This window comes from Carcharodon carcharias, chromosome 10 (genome assembly GCF_017639515.1).
Source record: "Carcharodon carcharias isolate sCarCar2 chromosome 10, sCarCar2.pri, whole genome shotgun sequence".
NCBI classification, from domain to species: domain Eukaryota; kingdom Metazoa; phylum Chordata; class Chondrichthyes; order Lamniformes; family Lamnidae; genus Carcharodon; species Carcharodon carcharias.
Genome location: NC_054476.1, coordinates 104,285,549 through 104,306,794, shown reverse-complemented (window position 1 = coordinate 104,306,794; position 21,246 = coordinate 104,285,549). Strand labels below are relative to the sequence as shown.

General features: G+C 50.5%; 1 protein-coding gene across 1 annotated transcript in view; it reads right to left on the bottom strand.

The window, feature by feature from the left end:
• The window catches only part of LOC121282941 (phosphorylase b kinase gamma catalytic chain, skeletal muscle/heart isoform-like), a 366,244-nt gene that overhangs the window by 144,435 nt on the left and 200,563 nt on the right, over positions 1-21,246 (bottom strand). The window contains exon 9 of the mRNA XM_041196763.1: positions 7,879-8,004. Coding sequence (XP_041052697.1) covers positions 7,879-8,004 — 126 coding nt within the window. The remainder of the gene's footprint in view (positions 1-7,878; positions 8,005-21,246) is intronic.

Genomic DNA, 21,246 nt, shown 5'->3' with positions numbered 1-21,246 from the left:
ATCCCCCCCATACTGCACATCTCCTTCAATACCCCCATACTGCACATCTCCTTGAATCCCCCCCACACTGCACATCTCCTTCAATCCCCCCCCCACACTGCACATCTCCTTCAATACCCCCACACTGCACATCTCCTTCAATCCCCCCCACACTGCACATCTCCTTCAATACCCCCACACTGCACATCTCCTTCAATACCCCCACACTGCACATGTCCTGCAATGCCCCCACACAGCACATCCCGTTCAATCCCCCCAAACTGCACATCTCCTTCAATCCCCCCACACTGCACATCTCCTTCAATCCCTCAATCCCCCCACACTGCACATCTCCTTCAATCCCCCCACACAGCACATCTCCTTCAATCCTCCCCATACTGCACATCTCCTTCAATCCCTCTGCGCTTCACGTCTCCGTCATTCCTCCCACAATGCACATCTCTCCAGTCCCTTTGCGCTTCACATCTCCATCAATCCCCCCACACTGCAAGTGTCCTTCAATCCCCCCCACACTGCAAATCTCCGTTGTCCACCACACGACACATGTCCGTCAATCCCCCCACACTCACATCTCTGTCAAACCCTCCACACTGCACATTTCAATCAATCACCACCACACTGCACATCTACGTCAATCTCTCCACACAGCATATCTCTGTCAATCCTCACACAGCACATCTCCGTCAATCCACCAACACTGCACATCTCCTTCAATCCGGCCACACAGCACATCTCCATCAATCCCCCACACTGCACAACACCGTCAATTGCTCCAAACTGCACATCTCCGTCAATCCCTCCACAGTGTACAACTACGTCAACCTCTCCACACAGCACATCTCCATCAATCCCCCCACACTGCACAGCTCCTTGAATCACTCCGCACAGCACATCTCCCTCAATCCCTCTGCACCGCACATCTCCTTCAATCCCTCCACACAGCACATCTCCTTCAATGCCTCCAGACAGCACATCTCCCTCAATCCCTCTGCACCGCACATCTCCTTCAATCCCTCCACAATGCACATCTCCTTCAATCCCTCCACACTGCATATCTCCGTCAATCTCTCCACACTGCACATCGCCATCAATCCCTCCACATTGCACATCTCCATCAATCTCCCCACAGTGCGCATCCACGTCAATCTCTCTACACAGCATATCTCCGTCAATCCCCCTACACTGCACATTTCCGTCAATCCCCCGACACTGCACATCTCCCTCAATCCCTCCACACTGCAAATCTCCGTCAATCCCTCTGCGCTTAACATCTCCATCAATCCCTCCACACTGCACATCTCCTTCAATGGCCCCCAAACTGCACATCACCTTCAATCCCCCCCACACTGCACATCTCTGTCAATCCCCCCACACTGCACATCTCTGTCAATCCCTCCGCACTGCAAATCACCGTTATTCCATCTGTACTGCAAGTCTCCATCAATCCCTCTGCACTGTACATCGCCTCCAATCTCGCCTCATTGCACATCTCCTTCTTACCTGTGCAATGCACATCTAGTACATTAGCTCTGCACTTACATCTCGTTCCATACCCAGCATTGCACATATCCATTAATCCCTCCGCACTGCACATCACCGTCATTCCCTCTGCACTGCACATCTCCTTCAATCCCCCCACACTGCACTGCTCCCTCAATGCCCCACACTGCACTTCTCTATCAGTCCCCCCACACTGCACATCTCCTTCAATCCATCCACCTGCACATCTCCATCAATCCATCCACACTGCACATCTCCTTCAATCCATCCACACTGCACATCTCCTTCAATCCCCCCATACTGCACATCTCCATCAATCCATCCACACTGCACATCTCCTTCAATCCATCCACACTGCACATCTCCCTCAATCCCCCCATACTGCACATCTCCATCAATCCCTGCACACAGCACAACGCTCTCAATCATGCCGGATGCACATCTCCTTCAATTTCTCGCACGTCACATTTCCCTCAATTCCTTAGCACTGCACATCCAATTCAATAGCTCCACGTTGCGCATCTCATTCTGTCCCTGCATTGCACATCTCTGTCAATCCCTCCACAGTGCACATCTCCGTCATTCTTTCCACACTGCACATCTCCATCAATCCCTCCACAGTGCACATCTCCGTCAATCCCCCCACACTGCACCTCTCCCTCAATCCCTCTGCTCTTCACATTTCCGTCAATCCCTCCACATTGGAACATCTCCGGCAATCCCTCCACATTGGAACATCTCCAGCAATCCCTCCACACTACACATCTCCGTCAATCCCTCCACATTGCACATCTCTGTCAATCCCCCCACACTGCACATCTCCGTCAATCCCTCCACACTAAACATCTCCGTCAATCCCTCCACATTGCACATCTCCGTCAATCCCTCCGCACTACACATCTCCATCAATCCCTCCACATTGCACATCTCCCTCAATCCCCCCAACACCGCATATCTCCTTTAATCCCTTTGCGCTTCACATCTCCGTCAATCCCTCCACACTGCACATCTCCTTCAATCCCCCACACACTGCACATCTCCTTCAATCCCCCCTACACTGCACATCTCCTTCAATCCCCCCCACACTGCACATCTCCTTCAATCCCCCCACACTGCACATCTCCTTCAATACCCCCACACTGCACATCTCCTTCAATCCCCCCACACTGCACATCTCCTTCAATCCCCCCCACACTGCACATCTCCTTCAATCCCCCCACACAGCATATCTCCTTCAATCCTCCCCACACTGCACATCTCCTTCAATCCCTCTGCGCTTCACGTCTCCGTCATTCCTCCCACAATGCACATCTCTTCAGTCCCTTTGCACTTCACATCTCCATCAATCCCCCCACACTGCAAGTGTCCTTCAATCCCCCCCACACTGCAAATCTCCGTTATCCACCACACGACACATGTCCGTCAATCCACCCACACTGCACATCTCCGTCAACCACTCCACACTGCACATTTCAATCAATCACCACCGCACTGCACATCTACGTCAATCTCTCCACACAGCATATCTCTGTCAATCCTCACACAGCACATCTCCGTCAATCCCCCAACACTGCACATCTCCTTCAATCCAGCCACACAGCACATCTCCGTCAATCCACCCACACTGCACAACTCCGTCAATCGCTCCAAACTGCACATCTCCTTCAATCCACCCACACAGCACATCTCCTTCAATCACTCCACACAGCACAAATCCTTCAATCCCTCCACACAGCACATCTCCATCCATCCCCCCACACTGCACATCTATGTCAATACCTCCACACAGCACATATCCGTCAATCCCCCCACACTGCACATCTCCTTCAATCCCTCCACACTGCACATCTCCTTCAATCCATCCACCTGCACATCTCCATCAATCCATCCACACTGCACATCTCCTTCAATCCATCCACACTGCACATCTCCCTCAATCCCCCCATACTGCACATCTCCATCAATCCCTGCACACAGCACAACGCTCTCAATCATGCCGGATGCACATCTCCTTCAATTTCTCGCACGTCACATTTCCCTCAATTCCTTAGCACTGCACATCCAATACAATAGCTCCACGTTGCGCATCTCATTCTGTCCCTGCATTGCACATCTCTGTCAATCCCTCCACAGTGCACATCTCCGTCATTCTTTCCACACTGCACATCTCCATCAATCCCTGCACACTGCACCTCTCCCTCAATCCCTCTGCTCTTCACATCTCCGTCAATCCCTCCACATTGGAACATCTCCGGCAATCCCTCCACATTGGAACATCTCCAGCAATCCCTCCACACTACACATCTCCGTCAATCCCTCCACATTGCACATCTCCGTCAATCCCCCCACACTGCACACCTCCGTCAATCCCTCCACACTAAACATCTCCGTCAATCCCTCCACATTGCACATCTCCGTCAATCCCTCCGCACTACACATCTCCATCAATCCCTCCACATTGCACATCTCCCTCAATGCCCCCAACACCGCATATCTCCTTTAATCCCTTTGCGCTTCACATCTCCATCAATCCCCCCACACTACACATCTCCGTCAATCCCCCCACACTGCACATCTCCTTCAATCCCGCCTCACTGCACCTCTCCGTCAATCCCCCCACACTGCACAGCTCCGTCAATCCCTCCACATAGCACATCTCCGTCAATCCCCCCACACAGCACATCTCCTTCAATCCCCCCACACAGCACATCTCCATCAATCCCTCCACACAGCAGCTCCCCCTCAATCCCTCCACACTGCACATCTCCGTCAATCTGTCCACACTGCACATCTCCGTCAATCTGTCCACACTGCACATCTCCGTCAATCCCTCTGCACTGCTTATCTCCTTCAATCCCTCTGCGCTACACATCTCCTTCAATCCCTCCACATTGCACATCTCCTTGAATCCCTCTGCGCTCCACCTCTCCTTCTGTTCCTGTGGATTGCACATCCAGTACATTAGCTCCGCACTGTACATCTCTTTCCATACCCTGCATTGCATATCTCCATCAATCCCTCCGCGCTGCATATCACCATCATTCCCTCCACACTGCACATCTCCTGCAATCCCCCCACAGTGCACATCTCCATCAGTTCCTCCACACTGCACATCTGCTTCTATCCCCTGCATTGCACATCTCCATCAATCCCTCTGCACTGCACATCTCCTTCTGTTCCTGTGGATTGCACATCCAGTACATTAGCTCCGCACTGTACATCTCTTTCCATACCCTGCATTCCACATCTCCATCAATCCCTCCGCACTGCACATCTCCTGCAATCCCCCCACAATGCACATCTCCATCAGTTCCTCCACACTGCACATCTCCGTCAATCCCCCCACACTGCACATCTCCGTCAATCCCTCCACACTGCACATCTCCGTCATTCTTTCCACACTGCACATCTCCATCAATCCCTCCACAGTGCACATCTCCGTTAATCCCTCCACATTGCATATCTCCGTCAATCCCTCCACACTGCACATCTCCATCAATCCCTCCACCCTGCACATCTCCGTCAATCCCTCCACATTGCATATCTCCGTCAATCCCTCCACACTGCACATCTCCATCAATCCCTGCACATTGCACATCTCCGTCAATCCCTCCACACTGCACATATCCATCTATCCCTCCACACTGCACCACCTCTGGGAGATGTAAATTATCACTTTGGATTCTTAGAATTAAACATGATTATGCAATTTACACACAAACTCATTTGGACTGTCTATTTGTCCAGAAAGAGTGAATGAATACTTGGTGAATTGACATGGAGGGGGTATGGTTAAAGGATGGTGGGTAGGGGCTATGGTGTGGGATCTGTTGGCATTAAGATGTCATAGAGCAATATGACGTGTTATGGGGGATGGGTGGAGTGTCATGGGCTGGCATAGGGGCTATGAGTGGCCATGGGGAGGCTGGGAGTATGGTTTGGCATAGGCTATCATGGATGGGGCATAGGGAGTGTGTGTGGGTGAGTGAGGCAGGTTGAGGGGTGAGCCTTTGATGTGTGATTTTGTTTTATTACTTTTTAACAATTTATACACAGCCATGGGCACAGAGGCAGGCCTTTTTTCCCAGCAGTCTGTGCACTGGCTCTGGTGTGACTCACTCCTATTTCAGCCTTGCCCCTCTCTGAATTGAAAACCTTCTGACTCGGGGAACATGACTTGGGGTGAAAATCTGTGACTAAGTCAGGCTGTTGCTGATTAGTCTGTGGGACAGCCAACTTTGGCACAATTTTTGTTAGTGAGGGCGATTTTGCAGGGCTGACCGGGCTGGGTGTCCTGTTGTCCTTTCCCTTGCCTCAGTCAATGCCAGGTGGTCTGTCCAGTTTCATACCTTATTGACTTTCCTGTACTGATTTGTACTAGGATTAATATGGGACTGAGTACAGTACTGCCCACACAGGGATGTAAGAGAGCACATGACCCACACCCAGGGTCAGTCTGGTGTTGGACAGAGCCAGCTTGGAGATAGCTCCTAGCTTGTACCCTTTACTGTATATTTGTAAATAGTTCTAAGAGTCAATCGTGACTTAGAGTTAACCTACGTATGACTACAAAGACCTTTTCTTAACTATTGAACAGTAACCAACACAACAGTATAATCCAACTGCAGGTCTTGCTCGGCCATTTCAGAGACAGCCACATTGCTCTGGGTCTAAGATGTCTTTCAGTGAAAACAGATGGATTTTTCCACAATCAACAATGGTTTCACAACGACCTTGGACGAGTGTCCCGACATCATTAACGAGAGTGCGTGATATCCCGATCAGCATGGTGCACACAAGAGTCGGCAGCGCACCCACTGACAATTAAGAGGCCTGTTAAGGCCCTTAATCAATTCATTGAAAGCGATTTTTTGCTGCCTGTCCAACCTTATGGTTGGTGGGCGAGCGAATCGGGCCAGATGAGGTTTCCAACAGTAATGAAAAGAAAATATCTCGGCATAATTTTTATAATGTTTATGGTCCTGTGAGTGAGTCCTATGAGGGGACTTTGTTTTTTGTTTTCAGGATCTTTATTTGCAATTTTAAAACCGTTCAGATCCCTGCCTTCAGGGAGTTTTCAGTGCATGCTCCCCTGCCCGTGCGCAGACTTCTGCGCTTACACTCCTCCCACCCCCACCCCAGCAGTGCTGAGCTTCTCATAGGTGGCACACCATCTCCCTGCTGTTCCCTGGCCCACCTGCCACACCCACCTGACGGCCTCCAAATCCCAGTCAAATTTAAACTCCACCAGCTGACAAGATGAGTTTTGAACCCTTGTCCCCTGAGCATTAACTCCAGGCCTCTGGATGGCTAGTCCAGAGACATTACCAGTACGTCACCGCCTCTGCACACTGTTGACAGATGAGTGTATGGGTTATGGTGAATTGAGTAATACCTGAATCTTGTGCTGCACTGATGGGGTTTGGTATTTGAAGGTGTACTCACTGACCATGGCCATTAGTGTGAGTTCATTAAAATCCTCTGGCATTCCATCCAGGTCCTTAGACTAAATTCCTGGCATTGACCTCCTCTGGTATTGTTTCCCACTGCCTTCTCATTGTGTATGTGGAGAGGATCCTGGCCAAAGTGTAGATACAGGACATCTCTCCCCCTTTCCCCCTCCATCTCCAGTGCAGGTTCTGAAAACCTTGCAACATGCTCTCCCATAGTCAGCCATTGATGACTGGACACAATTCCTATTTCAGGAGCTCCAGCAGCCACAATACACCTTTGCTTTACAAGGTATAGGTAAACAGTGCTAAGAAGTAATATTATTGGACCTCCTGCTGAAGTGTGCATTCAATGAACAGCACTAGTAGTGCTGACTACATGCAAATATCTTCAAAACAACAGGCAGCAAAAAGCTGGCAAAGTTACCTACAATACAATGAATGGGTTAACTGTGCATCACAATTCCAATGGCAATTTTCAGGGCTGTCTCATTTAACCCTATGCCACTAGTTTGAGAAAGAGCATTGTTGTTCTTCATGACTTGGCTGATAGTAATTCCTCAAGCAAAATCATGAAAAAAGATTACTGAATCATTTCTCTTACTCATGTTTATGGGAGCTTGCTGTGCACAAATTGTCCTCCACATGTGCAACAGTGATTATATATCAAATGTACTTAATTTGGCTGCAAATCACTTTGGGTTACCCTGAGTATGTGAAAAGGGTTGTAGAAATGCAAGTTCATTCTCTCTTTCAGTGAAGAGCACATCTAGTGATTGGGGATGTGAGTTCAGGGTTATTGATCCTCAGGGTTCCGATCTGTGACAATGGAAAATAATTGACAATTTATTGGTTGCAATCTAATGCAATGCTGGATTTGGCAATGCTGACGGTGAACACTGACTGCCGTTTTTTCCTCAACCTTTACCTTAAACTTCCTGAAAGGGCTGAAATGACGAACCTCCTCCACCAGGTACTGCTGGAAGAAAGGGTGAGCCAGGGCCTGATCTGCTGTGAATCGATCTTCAGGTTTTACTACCAACAGGTGAGAGATCTGCTCATTGCAAAAACAAATGGAATAATCATCACATGACAGGTTCTATTACAACAGCAGCCTCACTCTAATGTTGAAGTCCTCTCTCTGTACTTCATTATCTCACTGAAATCCGTCTCAATCTATATCTATACACCTTTGATAAAAACAAAAAATCTGCGGATGCTGGAAATCCAAAACAAAAACAGAATTACCTGGAAAAACTCAGCAAGTCTGGCAGCATCGGCGGAGAAGAAAAGAGTTGACTCAAAACATCAACTCTTTTCTTCTCCGCCGATGCTGCCAGATCTGCTGAGTTTTTCCAGGTAATTCTGTTTTTGTTTTCTATACACCGTTGTCTTATTCTCTCACATGGCTGATACTCTCTGCTCAGGGCCTGGTCTGCCTGATAACCTCAAAGTTGCTGCCAAACCTGAGCACGTATGACCATTTGCACTGATCCAGGGCCCTGTGGTCTGCATCTGTATCCTGGTCACCTCTCCTACTGGGACCCCAAACTGACCCCTGCTTCCTGACTCCAGTCTTTACAGCACCAAAGCCAAACTCTCTCTCCCCTCTGTACATCCCACTGCCTTTCAGTCCTCGATTTCCTTCTCTCTCTTCACTCTTCTGTGTGCCAATTGCTTCTCTCTCTTGCTCACTCTCTTCTATATATTTTCTCCCTTGCTCTCTCCCTTCTCTGTAAATCCTTCCCTCTTTTTCCTGTTTGAGCTTCAGTCAATCTCGTGTGTATCATTCTGTCTCCCTCTCTCTCTCTCTCCTCCTTGTAGATTATTCTACAAAGAGTCACTACATCTCAGAAAGAGATCACTGCAAAGACATGGCTGCAAGTTGACAGGAAGCTAGAAAAAGGCAGAGGGGTGACTCTGCTAACTAATGATAGTATGAGCACAGTAGAGAGGGATGACCTAAGTTCAGGAAACTAGGATGTAGAAGCAGTTTGGGTTGAGATGAAAAATGATAAAGGCAAGAAGTCACTTGTGGGAGTGGTGTTCAGACCTCCTAGCAGTAATCACATGGTAGGACAGGGTAGAAATGAAGAAATAATCGGAGCTTGTCAGAAAAGGCAATAATCATGGGGAATTTTAATCTACATTTTGACTGGAAAAATCAGATGGGCAAAGGTAGCATAGATGAGTTCATAGAATGTTTTCGGGAAAGTTTCTTAGAACAACACATTGTGGGACCAACCAGAGAGCAGGCTATACTAGACCTGGTATTGCGCAATGAGATAGGATTAATTGATAACCTCATAGTGGAGGCACCCCTGGGTAGCAGTGATCATTATATGATTGAATTTTACATTCAGATTGAGGGAGAGAAGAGTGGATCCAAAATTAGTATTTCAAACTTAAATAAGGGCAATTATGTGGGAATGAAAGTAGAGTGAACTAAAGTGAACTGGCAAATGAGGTTAAGGAATATGTCAATAGCAGTTCAGTAGCAGACATTTAAAAGGATATTTCTGAATACACGAAATAGATACATTCTAATGAGAAAGAAAAATTCCAAGGGGAGGGCTCACCATCCAAGGTTAACTGAAAAAAGTTAAAGACAGTATCAAACTTAAAGAAAAAGCATGTAATTACGCAAAGACGGATGGCAAGTCAGAAGACTGGAAAGAATATAAAGAACGGCATAGATTGACATAAGGTTAATAACGAGAGTGGAGTTTACATGTGAAGGACCGGAGCAGCTGTACACAGAGCGAAACAGTGTTTACCTTTGAGGGAGCGGAGTTTACCTGTGAAGGAGCGGAGAGGCTGTATAAAGTACGGAGTGGAGTTTACTTGTGAGGAAGCGGAGCGGCTGTATGAAGAGTGAAGTGGAGTTTACCTGTGAGGGAACGGAGCGGCCGTATAAAGAGCGGAGTGGTGTTTACCTGTGAGGGTGCAGAGTTGACCTGTGAGGGAGCAGAGCAGCTGTATGAAAGAGTGGATCGGGGTTTACCTGTGAGGGAGCGGAGAGGATGTATGAAGAGTGGAGCGGAGTTTACCTGCGAGGGAGCGGAGCGGCTGTATATACAGCGGAGCGGAATTTACCTGTGAAGGAGCAGAGCAGCTGTATAAAGATCGGGAGCAGAGTTTACCTGTCGGGGAGCAGAGTGGCTGTATAATGATCGGGAGCAGAGTTTACCGTGAAGGGACCAGAGCGGCTGTATAAAGATCGGGAGCAGAGTTTACCGTGAAGGGACCAGAGCGGCTGTATAAAGATCGGGAGCAGAGTTTACCGTGAAGGGACCAGAGCGGCTGTATAAAGATCGGGAGCAGAGTTTACCTGTGAGGGAGCGGAGCAGCTGTATAAAGATCGGGAGCAGAGTTTACCTGTGAGGGACCAGAGCGGCTGTATAAAGATCGGGAGCAGAGGTTACCTGTGAGGGAGCGGAGCGGCTGTATACAGAGCGAGAGCAAAGTTTAGCTGTGAGAGAGTGGAGCGGCTGTATAAAGAACGAGAGCGGAGTTTACCTGTGAGGGAGCGGAGCAGCTGTATAAAGAGCAGAGCAGTGTTTACCTGTGAGGGAGCGGAGCGGCCGTATAAAGAGCGGAGTGGTGTTTACCTGTGAAGGACCGGAGTTTACCTGTGAGGGAGCAGAGCAGTTGTATGAAGAGCAGAGTCGATTTAACTGTCAGGGAGCGGAGCGGCTGTATAAAGAGCAGAGCAGAATTTACCTGTTAGGGAGCCGAGCAACTGTATAAAGAGCGAGAGTGGAGTTTACCTATGAGGGAGTGGAGCAGCTGTATAAAGAGTGGAACAGTGTTTACCTGTGAGGGAGTGGAACAGCTGTATGAAGAGCGGAGCGGAGTTTACTTGTGAGGGAGTGGTGCAGCGGAATGAAGAGCGGAGTGGAGTTTACTTATGAGGGAGCGGAGCGGCTATATAAAGAGCGAGAGTGGAGTTTACCTGTGACGGAGTGGAGCAGCTGTATAAAGAGCGAGAGTGGAGTTTACCTGTGACGGAGCGGAGCAGCTGTATAAAGAGCGAGAGTGGAGTTTACCTGTGAGGGAGCGGAGCAGCTGTATAAAGAGCGAGAGTGGAGTTTACCTGTGACGGAGTGGAGCAGCTGTATAAAGAGCGAGAGTGGAGTTTACCTGTGAGGGCGCAGAGCAGCTGTATACAGAGCAAAATAGTGTTTACCTCTGAGGGAGCGGAGTTTACCTGTGAGGGAGCAGAGCAGCTGTATGAAGAGTGCAGCGGAGTTTACCAGTGAGGGATCGGAGCAGCTGCATGAAGAGCAAGAGTGGAGTTGTCCCTTGAGGGAGTAGAGCAGCTGTATAAAGAGCAAGAGTGGATTTACCTATGAGGGAGATGAGCGGCTGTATAAAGAACAAGAGTGGAGTTTACCTGTGAGGGAGCGGAGCAGCTGTATACAGAGCGAAACAGTGTTTACCTCTGAGGGAGCGGAGTTTATCTGTGAGGGAGCAGAGCAGCTGTATGAAGAATGGAGCAGAGTTTACCTGTGAGGGTGCGGAGGGCTGCATAAAGAATAGAGCGGTGTTTACCTGTGAGGGAGCGGAGTTTACCTGTGAGGGAGCGGAGCAGCTGTATGAAGAGCGGAGTGGAGTTTACCTGTGAGGGAGCGGGGCGGCTGTATAAAGAGCGGAGCGGAGTTTACCTGTGAGGGAACCAAGCAGCTTTATAGAGAGCGAGAATGGAGTTTACCTGTGAGGGAGTGGAGCAACTGTATAAAGACCGGAACAGTGTTTACCTGTGAGGGAGTGGAATTTACCTGTGAGGGAACGGAGTAGCTGTATAAAGAGCGAAACAGTGTTTACCTCTGAGGGAGCGGAGTTTACATGTGAGGGTGCAGAGCAGATGTATGAAAAGTGCAGCATAGTTTACCTGTGAGGGAGCAGAGCGGCTGTATAAAGAGCGAGAGTGGAGTTTACCTGTGAGGGAGCAGAGTGACTGTACAAAGAGCGGAGCAGAGTTTAGATGTGAGGGAGCGGAGCAGCTGTATAAAGAGCAGAGCGGTGTTTACCTGTGAGAGACCGGAATTTACCTGTGAGGGAGCAGAGCAGCTGTATGAAGAGCGGAGTGGAATTTACCTGTGAGGGAGCGGAGCGGCTGTATAAAGAGCGGAGCAGAGTTTAGCTGTTAGCGAGCCAAGCAGCTGTATAAAGAGCGAGAGTGGAGTTTACCTATGAGGGAGTGGAGCAGCTGTATAAAGAGCAGAACAGTGTTTACCTGTTAGGGAGTGGAACAGCTGTATGAAGAGTGGAGCGGAGTTTACATGTGAGGGAGCAGAGCGGCTGTATAAAGAACGGAGCGGTGTTTACCTGTGAGGGGGCGGAGTTGATCTGTGAGGGAGCGGAGCAGCTGTATGAAGAGTGGATCGGAGTTTACCTGTGAGGGAGCGGAGCAGCTGTATAAAGAGCGGAGTGGTGTTTACCTGTGAGGGGGTGGAGTTGACCTGTGAGGGAGCTGAGCAGCTGTATGAAGAGTGGAACAGTGTTTACCTGTGAGGGAGTGGAGTTTACCCGTGAGGGTGCAGAGCCGCTGTATAAAGAGCAAGGGTGGAGTTTACCCGTGAGGGATCGGAGCAGCAGTATAAAGAGCAAGAGTGGAATTGTCCCATGAGGGAGTAGAGCAGCTGTATAAGGAGCAATAGTGGAGTTTACCTATGAGGGAGATGAGCGGCTGTATAAAGAACGAGAGTGAAGTTTACCTGTGAGGGAGCGGAACCGCTGTATACAGAGCGAAACAGTGTTTACCTCTGAGGGAGCGGAGTTTACCTGTGCGGGAGCGGAGCAGCTGTATCAAGAGTGGTGCAAAGTTTATCTGTGTGGGAGCAGAGCGGCTGTATGAAGAGCGTAACAGTGCTTACCTGTGAGGGAGCAGAGCAGCTGTATGAAGAATGGAGCGGAGTTTACCTGTGAGGGTGCGGAGGGCTGCATAAAGAATAGAGCAGTGTTTACCTGTGAGGGAGCAGAGTTTACCTGTGAGGGAGCAGAGCAGTATTATGAAGAGCGGAGTGGAGTTTACCTGTGAGGGAGCGGAGTTGATTTGTGAGGGAGTGGAGCGGCTGTATAAAGAGCGGAGTAGTGTTTACCTGTGAGGGAGTGGAGTTTACCCGTGAGGGAGCAGAGCCGCTGTATAAAGAGCAAGAGTGGAGTTGTCCCATGAGGGAGTAGAGCAGCTGTAAAAGAGCAAGAGTGGAGTTTACCTGTGAGGGAGATGAGCGGCTGTATAAAGAACGAGAGTGAAGTTTACCTGTGAGGGAGCGGAGCAGCTGTATACAGAGCGAAACAGTGTTTAGCTCTGAGGGAGTGGAGTATACCTGTGCGGGAGCGGAGCAGCTGTATAAAGAGCGAAACAGTGTTTAACTCTGAGGGAAAGGTGTTTACCTGTGAGGGAGCGGAACATCTGTATGAAGAGCGGAGTGGAATTTACCTGTGAGGGACTGGAGTTTACCTGTGAGGAGCAGAGCAGCTGTATGAAGAGTGGAGTGGTGTTTACCTGTGAGGGAGCAGAGTGGCTGTACAAAGAACCGAGCGGTGTTTACCTGTGAGGGACCGAGTTTACCTGTGAGGGAGCAGGGCAGCTGTATAAAGAGTGGAACAGTGTTTACCTTTGAGGGAGCGGAACAGCTGTATGAAGAGCAGAGCAGAGTTTACTTGTCAGGGAGCGAAGCGGCCGTATAAAGAGCGGAACAGTGTTTACCTGTCAGTGGGCAGAGTTGACCTTTGAGGGAACGGAGCAGCTGTATGAAGACTGGATCGGAGTTATCCTGTGAGGGAGTTGAACAGCTGTATAAAGAGCAAGAGTGGAGCTTACCTGTGAGGGAGCAGTTTTATAAAGAGCGGAACAGTGTTTACCTGTGAGGGAGCGGAGTTTACCTGTGAGGGAGCGGAGCAGATGTATGAAGAATGGAACAGTGTTTACCTGTGAGGGAGTGGAGTTTATCTGTGTGGAAGCAGAGCGGCTGTATGAAGAGCAGAGTGGAATTTACCTGTGAGGGAGCAGAGTGGCTGTATAAAGAGCGGAGTGGAATTTACTTGTGAGGGAGCGGAGCGGCTGTATGAAGAGCGGAACAGTGTTTACCTGTGAGGGAGCGGAACAGCTGTATGAAGAGCGGAGCGGAGTTTACCTGTGAGGGAGCGGAACAGCTGTATGAAGAGCGGCGTGGAATTTACCTGTGAGGGAGCGGAACAGCTGTATAAAGAGTGGAGTGGAATTTACCTGTGAGGGAGCGGAGCGGCTGTATAAAGAGCGGAACAGTGTTTACCTGTGAGGGAGCGGAACAGCTGTATGAAGAGCGGAGTTTACCTGTGAGGGAGCAGAACAGCTGTATGAAGAGCGGCATGGAATTTACCTGTGAGGGAGCGGAGCAGCTGTATAAAGAGCGGAACAGTATTTACCTGTGAGGGAGCGGAACAGCTGTATGAAGAGCGGAGCAGAGTTTACTTGTGAGGGAGCAGAGCGGCCGTATAAAGAGCGGAGTGGTGTTTACCTGTGAGGTGGCGGAGTTGATCTGTGAGGGAGCGGAACAACTGTATGAAGAGCGGAACAGTGTTTTTCCTGTTAGGGAATGGAACAGCTGTATGAAGAGTGGAGCGGAGTTTACATGTGAGGGAGCGGAGCAGCTGTATGAAGAGTGGAACAGTGTTTACCTATGAGGGAGTGGAGTTTATCCGTGAGGGTGCAGAGCAGCTGTATAAAGAGTGGTGCAAAGTTTATCTGTGTGGGAGCACAGTGGCTGTATAAAGAGCGTAACAGTGCTTACCTGTGAGGGAGCAGAGCAGCTGTATGAAGAATGGACCGGAGTTTACCTGTAAGGGAGCAGAGCAGTGTTATGAAGAGCGAGAGTGGAGTTTACCTGTGAGGGAGCGGAGGGCTGCATAAAGAATAGAGCGGTGTTTACCTGTGAGGGAGCAGAGCAGTGTTATGAAGAGCGGAGTGGAGTTTACCTGTGAGGGAACGGAGCAGCTGTATAAAGAGTGGAGCGGAGTTTACCTGTGAGGGAACCAAACAGCTGTATAAAGAGTGAGAGTGCAGTTTACCTGTGAGGGAGCGGAGCAGCTGTATGAAGACTGGAACAGTGTTTACCTGTGGGGGAGCGGAATTTACCTGTGAGGGAACGGAGTAGCTGTATAAAGAGCGAAACAGTGTTTAACTCTGAGGGAGCGGAGTTTACCTGTGTGGGAGCAGAGCGGCTGTATGAAGAGAGGAACAGTGTTTACCTGTGAGGGAGCAGAGCGGCTGTATAAAGAGCGAGAGTGGAGTTTACCTGTGAGGGAGCGTGGCGGCTGTATGAAGAGTGAATCGGAGTTGACCCATGAGGGAGTAGAGCAGCTGTATAAAGTGCAAGAGTGGAGTTTACCTGTTAGGGAGATGAGCGGCTGTATAAAGAACGAGAGTGGAGTTTACCTGTGAGGGAACCAAGCGGCTGAATAAAGAATGAGAGTGGACTTTACCTGTGAGGGTGTGGAGTTGACCTGTGAGGGAGCGGAACAGCTATATGAAGAGTGGATCGGAGTTGTCACGTGAGGGAGTAGAGTAGCTGTATAAAGTGCAAGAGTGGAGTTTAGCTGTGAGGGAGAGGAACGGCTGAATAAAGAGCGCAGCAGAGTTTACCTGGGAGGGAGCCAAGCAGCTGTATAGAGAGCGAGAGTTCAGTTTACCTGTCAGGCAGCGGAGCAGCTGTATAAAGAGCGGAACAGTGTTTAGCTGTGAGGGAGGGGAGCAGCTGTATAAAGAGCGGAACGGTGTTTACCTGTGAGGGAGCGGAGTTTACCTGTGAGGGAGCGGAGCGGCTGTATAAAGTGGGCAGCGGAGTTTACCTGTGAGGAAGTGGAGTGTCTGTATAAGGAATGGATCGGAGTTTACCTGTGAGGGAGTGGAGCAGCAGTATAAAGCGCGGAACAGTGTTTACATCTGAGGGAGCGGAGTTTACCTGTGAGGGAGCGGAGCAGCTATATGAAGAGTGGACCGGAGTTTACCTGTGAGGAAGCAGAGCGGCTGTATAAAGAACGGAGTGCAGTTTACTTGTGAGGGAGTGGAGTGGCTGTATGAAGAGTGGAGCGGAGTTTACCTGTGAGGGAGCGGAGCAGGTATATGAAGAGCGGAGCGGAGTTTACCTGTGAGGGAGTGGAGCGGCTGTATAAAGAACGGAGTGCAGTTTACTTGTGAGGGAGGGGAGTGGCTGTATGAAGAGTGGAGCAGAGTTTACCTGTGAGGGAGCGGAGTGGCTGAATAAAGAGTGCAGCAGAGTTTACCTGCGAGGGAGCCAAGCAGCTGTATAGAGAGCGAGAGCAGAGATTACCTGTGAGGCAGCGGAGCAGCTGTATAAAGAGCGGAGTGGAGTTTACCTGTGAGGGAGCGGAGCAGCAGTATAATGCGCGGAACAGTGTTTACCTGTGAGGGAGCGGAGTTTACCTGTGAGGGAGTGGAACAGCTGTATAAAGAGTGCAGCGGAGTTTACCTGTGAGGGAGCAGAGCAGCGTTATGAAGAGGAGAGTGGAGTTTACCTGTCAGGGAGCGGAGCGGCTGTATAAAGAGCGGATCAGAGTTTACCAGTGAGGGAGCAGAGCAGTGTTATGAAGAGCGGAGTGGAGTTTACCTGTGAGGGAGCGGAGCAGCAGTATAATGCGCGGAACAGTGTTTACCTGTGAGGGAGCTGAGCGGCTGTATAAGGAGTGGAGCGGAGGTTACCTGTGAGGGTGCGGAGTGGCTGTATAAAGAGCGGTAGCGGAGTTTACCTGTGAAGGAGCGGAGCGGCTCTATAAAGAGCGAGAGTGGAGTTTAGCTGTGAGGGAGTGGAGCGGCTGTATAAAGAGCAGAGCAGAGCTTACCTGTGAGGGAGCCAAGCAGCTGTATAAAGAGCGAGAGTGGAGTTTACCTGTGAGGGAGCGGAGCAGCTGTATAAAGAGCAGAACAGTGTTTACCTGTGAGGGAGCGGAGTTTACCTCTGAGGGAGCAGAGCAGGGTTATGGAGAGAGGAGTGGAGTTTACCTGTGAGGGAGTGGAGCGGCTGTATAAAGAGCGAGAGTGGAGTTTACCTGTGAGGGAGCTGAGCGGCTGTATAAAGAACGAGAGTGCAATTCACCTGTGAGGGAGCGGAGTTTACATGTGATAAAGCGGAGCAGCTGTATACAGAGCGAAACAGTGTTTACCTCTGAGGGAGCGGAGTTTACCTGTGAGGGAGTGGAGCGGCTGTATACAGAACGGAGCAGTGTTTACCTGTGAGGGAGCGGGGTTTACCTGTGAGGGAGCGGAGCAGCTGTATGAAGAGCGGAGTGGAGTTTAGCTGTGAGGGAGTGGAGCGGCTCTATAAACAGTGAGAGGTGAGTTTAGCTGTGAGGGAGCGGAGCGGCTCTATAAAGAGTGAGAGGTGAGTTTTCCTGTGAGGGAGCGGAGCGGCTGTAGAAAGAGCGAGTGTTGAGTTTAGCTGTGTGGGAGCGGAGCAGCTGTATAAAGAGTGGAGCGGAGTTTACCTGTGAGGGAACGGAGCGGCTGTAGAAAGAGTGGAGTGGAGTTTACCTGTGAGGGAGCGGAGCAGCTGTATAATGCGCGGAACAGTGTTTACCTGTGAGGGAGCGGAGTTTACCTGTGAGGGAGTGGAACAGCTGTATAAAGAGTGCAGCGGAGTTTACCTGTGAGGGAGTGGAGCGTCAGCATAAGGAGTGGAGCGGAGTTTACCTGTGAGGGGGCGGAGTGGCTGTATAAAGAGCGGTAGCGGAGTTAACCTCTGAAGGTGTGGACCGGCTCCATAAAGTACCAGAGTGGAGTTAACCTGTGAGGGAGCAGAGCAGCTGTATACAGAGCGAAACAGTGTTTACCTCTGAGGGAGCGGAGTTTACCTGTGAGGGAGCGGAGCAGCAATATGAAGAGTGGAGCGGAGTTTACCTGTGAAGGAGCGGAGCGGCTGTATAAATATCGGGAGCAGAGTTTACCTGTGAGGGAACAGAGCGGCTGTGTAAAGAGCGGAACAGTGTTTAGCTGTGAGGGAGCGGAGATTAGCTGTAAGGAAGCGGAGCAGCTGTATGAAGAGCGGAGAAGAGTTTACCTGTGAGGGAGCAGAGCAGCGTTATGAAGAGCGGAGTGGAGTTTACCTGTGAAAGAGCGGAGCAGCAGTATAAAGCGCTGAACAGTGTTTACCTGTGAGGGAGCGGAGCAGCTGTATAAGGAGTGGAGCGGAGTTTACCTGTGAAGGAGCAGAGCGGCTCTATAAAGAGCGAGAGTGGAGTTTAGCTGTGAGGGAACGGAGCAGCTGTATAAAGAGCGGAACAGTGTTTACCTGTGAGGGAGCGGGGTTTACCTGTGAGGGAGCAGAACAGCTGTATGAAGAGTGGAGCGGAGTTTACCTGTGAGGGAGCAGAGCAGCGTTATGAAGAGGGGAGTGGAGTTTACCTGTCAGGGAGCGGAGCGGCTGTATAAAGAGCGGAGCAGAGTTTACCAGTGAGGGAGCAGAGAAGTGTTATGAAGAGCGGAGTGGAGTTTACCTGTGAGGGAGCGAAGCAGCAGTATAATGCGCGGAACAGTGTTTACCTGTGAGGGAGCTGAGCGGCTGTATAAGGAGTGGAGCGGAGTTTACCTGTGAGGGTGCGGAGTGGCTGTATAAAGAGCGGTAGCGGAGTTTACCTGTGATGGAGCGGAGCGGCTCTATAGAGAGCGAGAGTGGAGTTTAGCTGTGAGGGAGTGGAGCGGCTGTATAAAGAGCGGAGCAGAGCTTACCTGTGAGGGAGCCAAGCAGCTGTATAAAGAGCGAGAGTGGAGTTTACCTGTGAGGGAGCGGAGCAGCTGTATAAAGAGCGGAACAGTGTTTACCTGTGAGGGAGCGGAGTTTACCTGTGAGGGAGCAGAGCAGGGTTATGAAGAGAGGAGTGGAGTTTACCTGTGAGGGAGCGGAGCGGCTGTATAAAGAGCGAGAGTGGAGTTTACCTGTGAGGGAGCTGAGCGGCTGTATAAAGAACGAGAGTGCAGTTCACCTGTGAGGGAGCGGAGTTTACATGTGAGAAAGCGGAGCAGCTGTATACAGAGCGAAACAGTGTTTACCTCTGAGGGAGCGGAGTTTACCTGTGAGGGAGTGGAGCGGCTGTATACAGAACGGAGCAGTGTTTACGTGTGAGGGAGCAGGGTTTACCTGTGAGGGAGCGGAGCAGCTGTATGAAGAGCGGAGTGGAGTTTAGCTGTGAGGGAGCAGAGCGGCTCTATAAACAGTGAGATGTGAGTTTAGCTGTGAGGGAGCGGAGCAGCTCCATAAAGAGTGAGAGGTGAGTTTACCTGTGAGGGAGCGGAGCGGCTGTAGAAAGAGCGAGTGTTGAGTTTAGCTGTGTGGGAGCGGTGCAGCTGTATAAAGAGTGGTGCGGAGTTTACCTGTCAGGGAGCGGAGCAGCTGTATAAAGAGCGAGTGTTGAGTTTAGCTGTGTGGGAGCGGCGCAGCTGTATAAAGAGTGGTGCGGAGTTTACCTGTCAGGGAGCGGAGCGGCTGTATAAAGAACGAGAGTGGAATTTAGCTGTGAGGGAGCGGAGCGGCTGTATAAAGAGCGCAGCAGAGTTTACCTGTGAGGGAACCAAGCAGCTGTATAAAGAGCGAGGCTGGGGTTTACTTGTGAGGGAGCAGAGCAGCTGTATAAAGAGCGGAGCAGAGTTTACCTGAGAGGGAGCAGAGCAGTGTTATGAAGAGCAGAGTGAAGTTTACTTGTGAGGGAGGGGAGCTGCAGTATAAAGAGCGGAACAGTGTTTAACTGTGAGGGAGCGAAGATTACCTGTGAGGGAGCGGAGTGGCTGTATAAAGTGTGCAGTGGAGTTTACCTGTGAGGCAGTGGAGCGTCTGTGTAAGGAATGGAGCAGGGATTACCTGTGAGGGTGCGGAGTGGCTGTATAAAGAGTGGTAGCGGAGTTTACCTGTGAAGGAGCGGAGCGGCTCTATAAAGAACGAGAGTGGAGTTAACCTGTGAGGGAGCGGAGCAGCTATATGAAGAACGGAGCGGAGTTTACCTGTGAGGGAGCGGAGCGGCTGTATAAAGAACGGAGTGCAGCTTACTTGTGAGGGAGCGGAGTGGCTGTATGAAGAGTGGAGCGGAGTTTACCTGTCAGGGAGCGGAGCGGCTGTATAAAGATCGGGAGCAGAGTTTACCTGTGAGGGAGCAGAGTAGCTGTATAAAGAGCAGAGTGGTGTTTACCAGTGAGGGTGCAGAGTTTACCTGAGAGGGACCGGAGCAGCTGTATGAAGAGTGGATCGGAGCTGACCTGTGAGGGAGCGGAGCAGCTGTATAAAGTGCGGAACAGTGTTTAGCTGTGAGGGAGTGGAGATTATCTGTAAGGGAGCGGAGCAGCTGTATGAAGAGCGGACCAGAGTTTACCTGTGAGGGAGCAGAGCAGCGTTATGAAGAGCGGAGTGGAGTTTACCTGTGAGGGAGCGGAGCAGCAGTATAAATAGCGAGAGTGGAGTTTAGCTGTGCGGGAGCGGAGCAGCTATATAAAGAGCGGAACAGTGTTTAGCTGTGAGGGAGTGGAGATTATCTGTAAGGGAGCGGAGCAGCTATATGAAGAACGGAGCAGAGTTTACCTGTGAGGGAGCAGAGCAGTGTTATGAAGAGCGGAGTGGAGTTTACCTGTGAAGGAGCGGAGCAGCAGTATAAAGCGCGGAACAGTGTTTACCTGTGAGGGAGCGGAGCTTACCTGTGAGGGAGCAGAGTTTACCTGTGAGGGAGCGGAGCGGCTGTATAAAGAGTGCAGCGGAGTTTACCTGTGAGGGAGTGGAGCGTCAGTATAAGGAGTGGAGCAGAGTTTACCTGTGAGGGTGCGGAGTGGCTGTATAAAGAGCGGTAGCGGAGTTTACCTGTGAAGGAGCGGACCGGCTCTATAAAGAACCAGAGTGGAGTTAACGTGTGAGGGAGCGGAGCAGCTGTATACAGAGCGAAACAGTGTTTACCTCTGAGGGAGCGGAGTTTACCTGTGAGAGAGCGGAGCAGCTATATGAAGAGCAGAGCGGAGTTTACCTGTGAGGGAGCAGAACGGCTGTATAAAGAATGGAGTGCAGCTTACCTGTGAGGGTGCAGAGCGGCTCTATAAAAGTGGAGTGGTGTTTACCTGTGAGGGAGCGGAGTTGATCTGTAAGGGAGCGGAACAGCTGTATAAAGAGCGGTAGCGGAGTTTACCTGTGATGGAGCGGAGCGGCTCTATAGAGAGCGAGAGTGGAGTTTAGCTGTGAGGGAGTGGAGCGGCTGTATAAAGAGCAGAGCAGAGCTTACCTGTGAGGGAGCCAAGCAGCTGTATAAAGAGCGAGAGTGGAGTTTA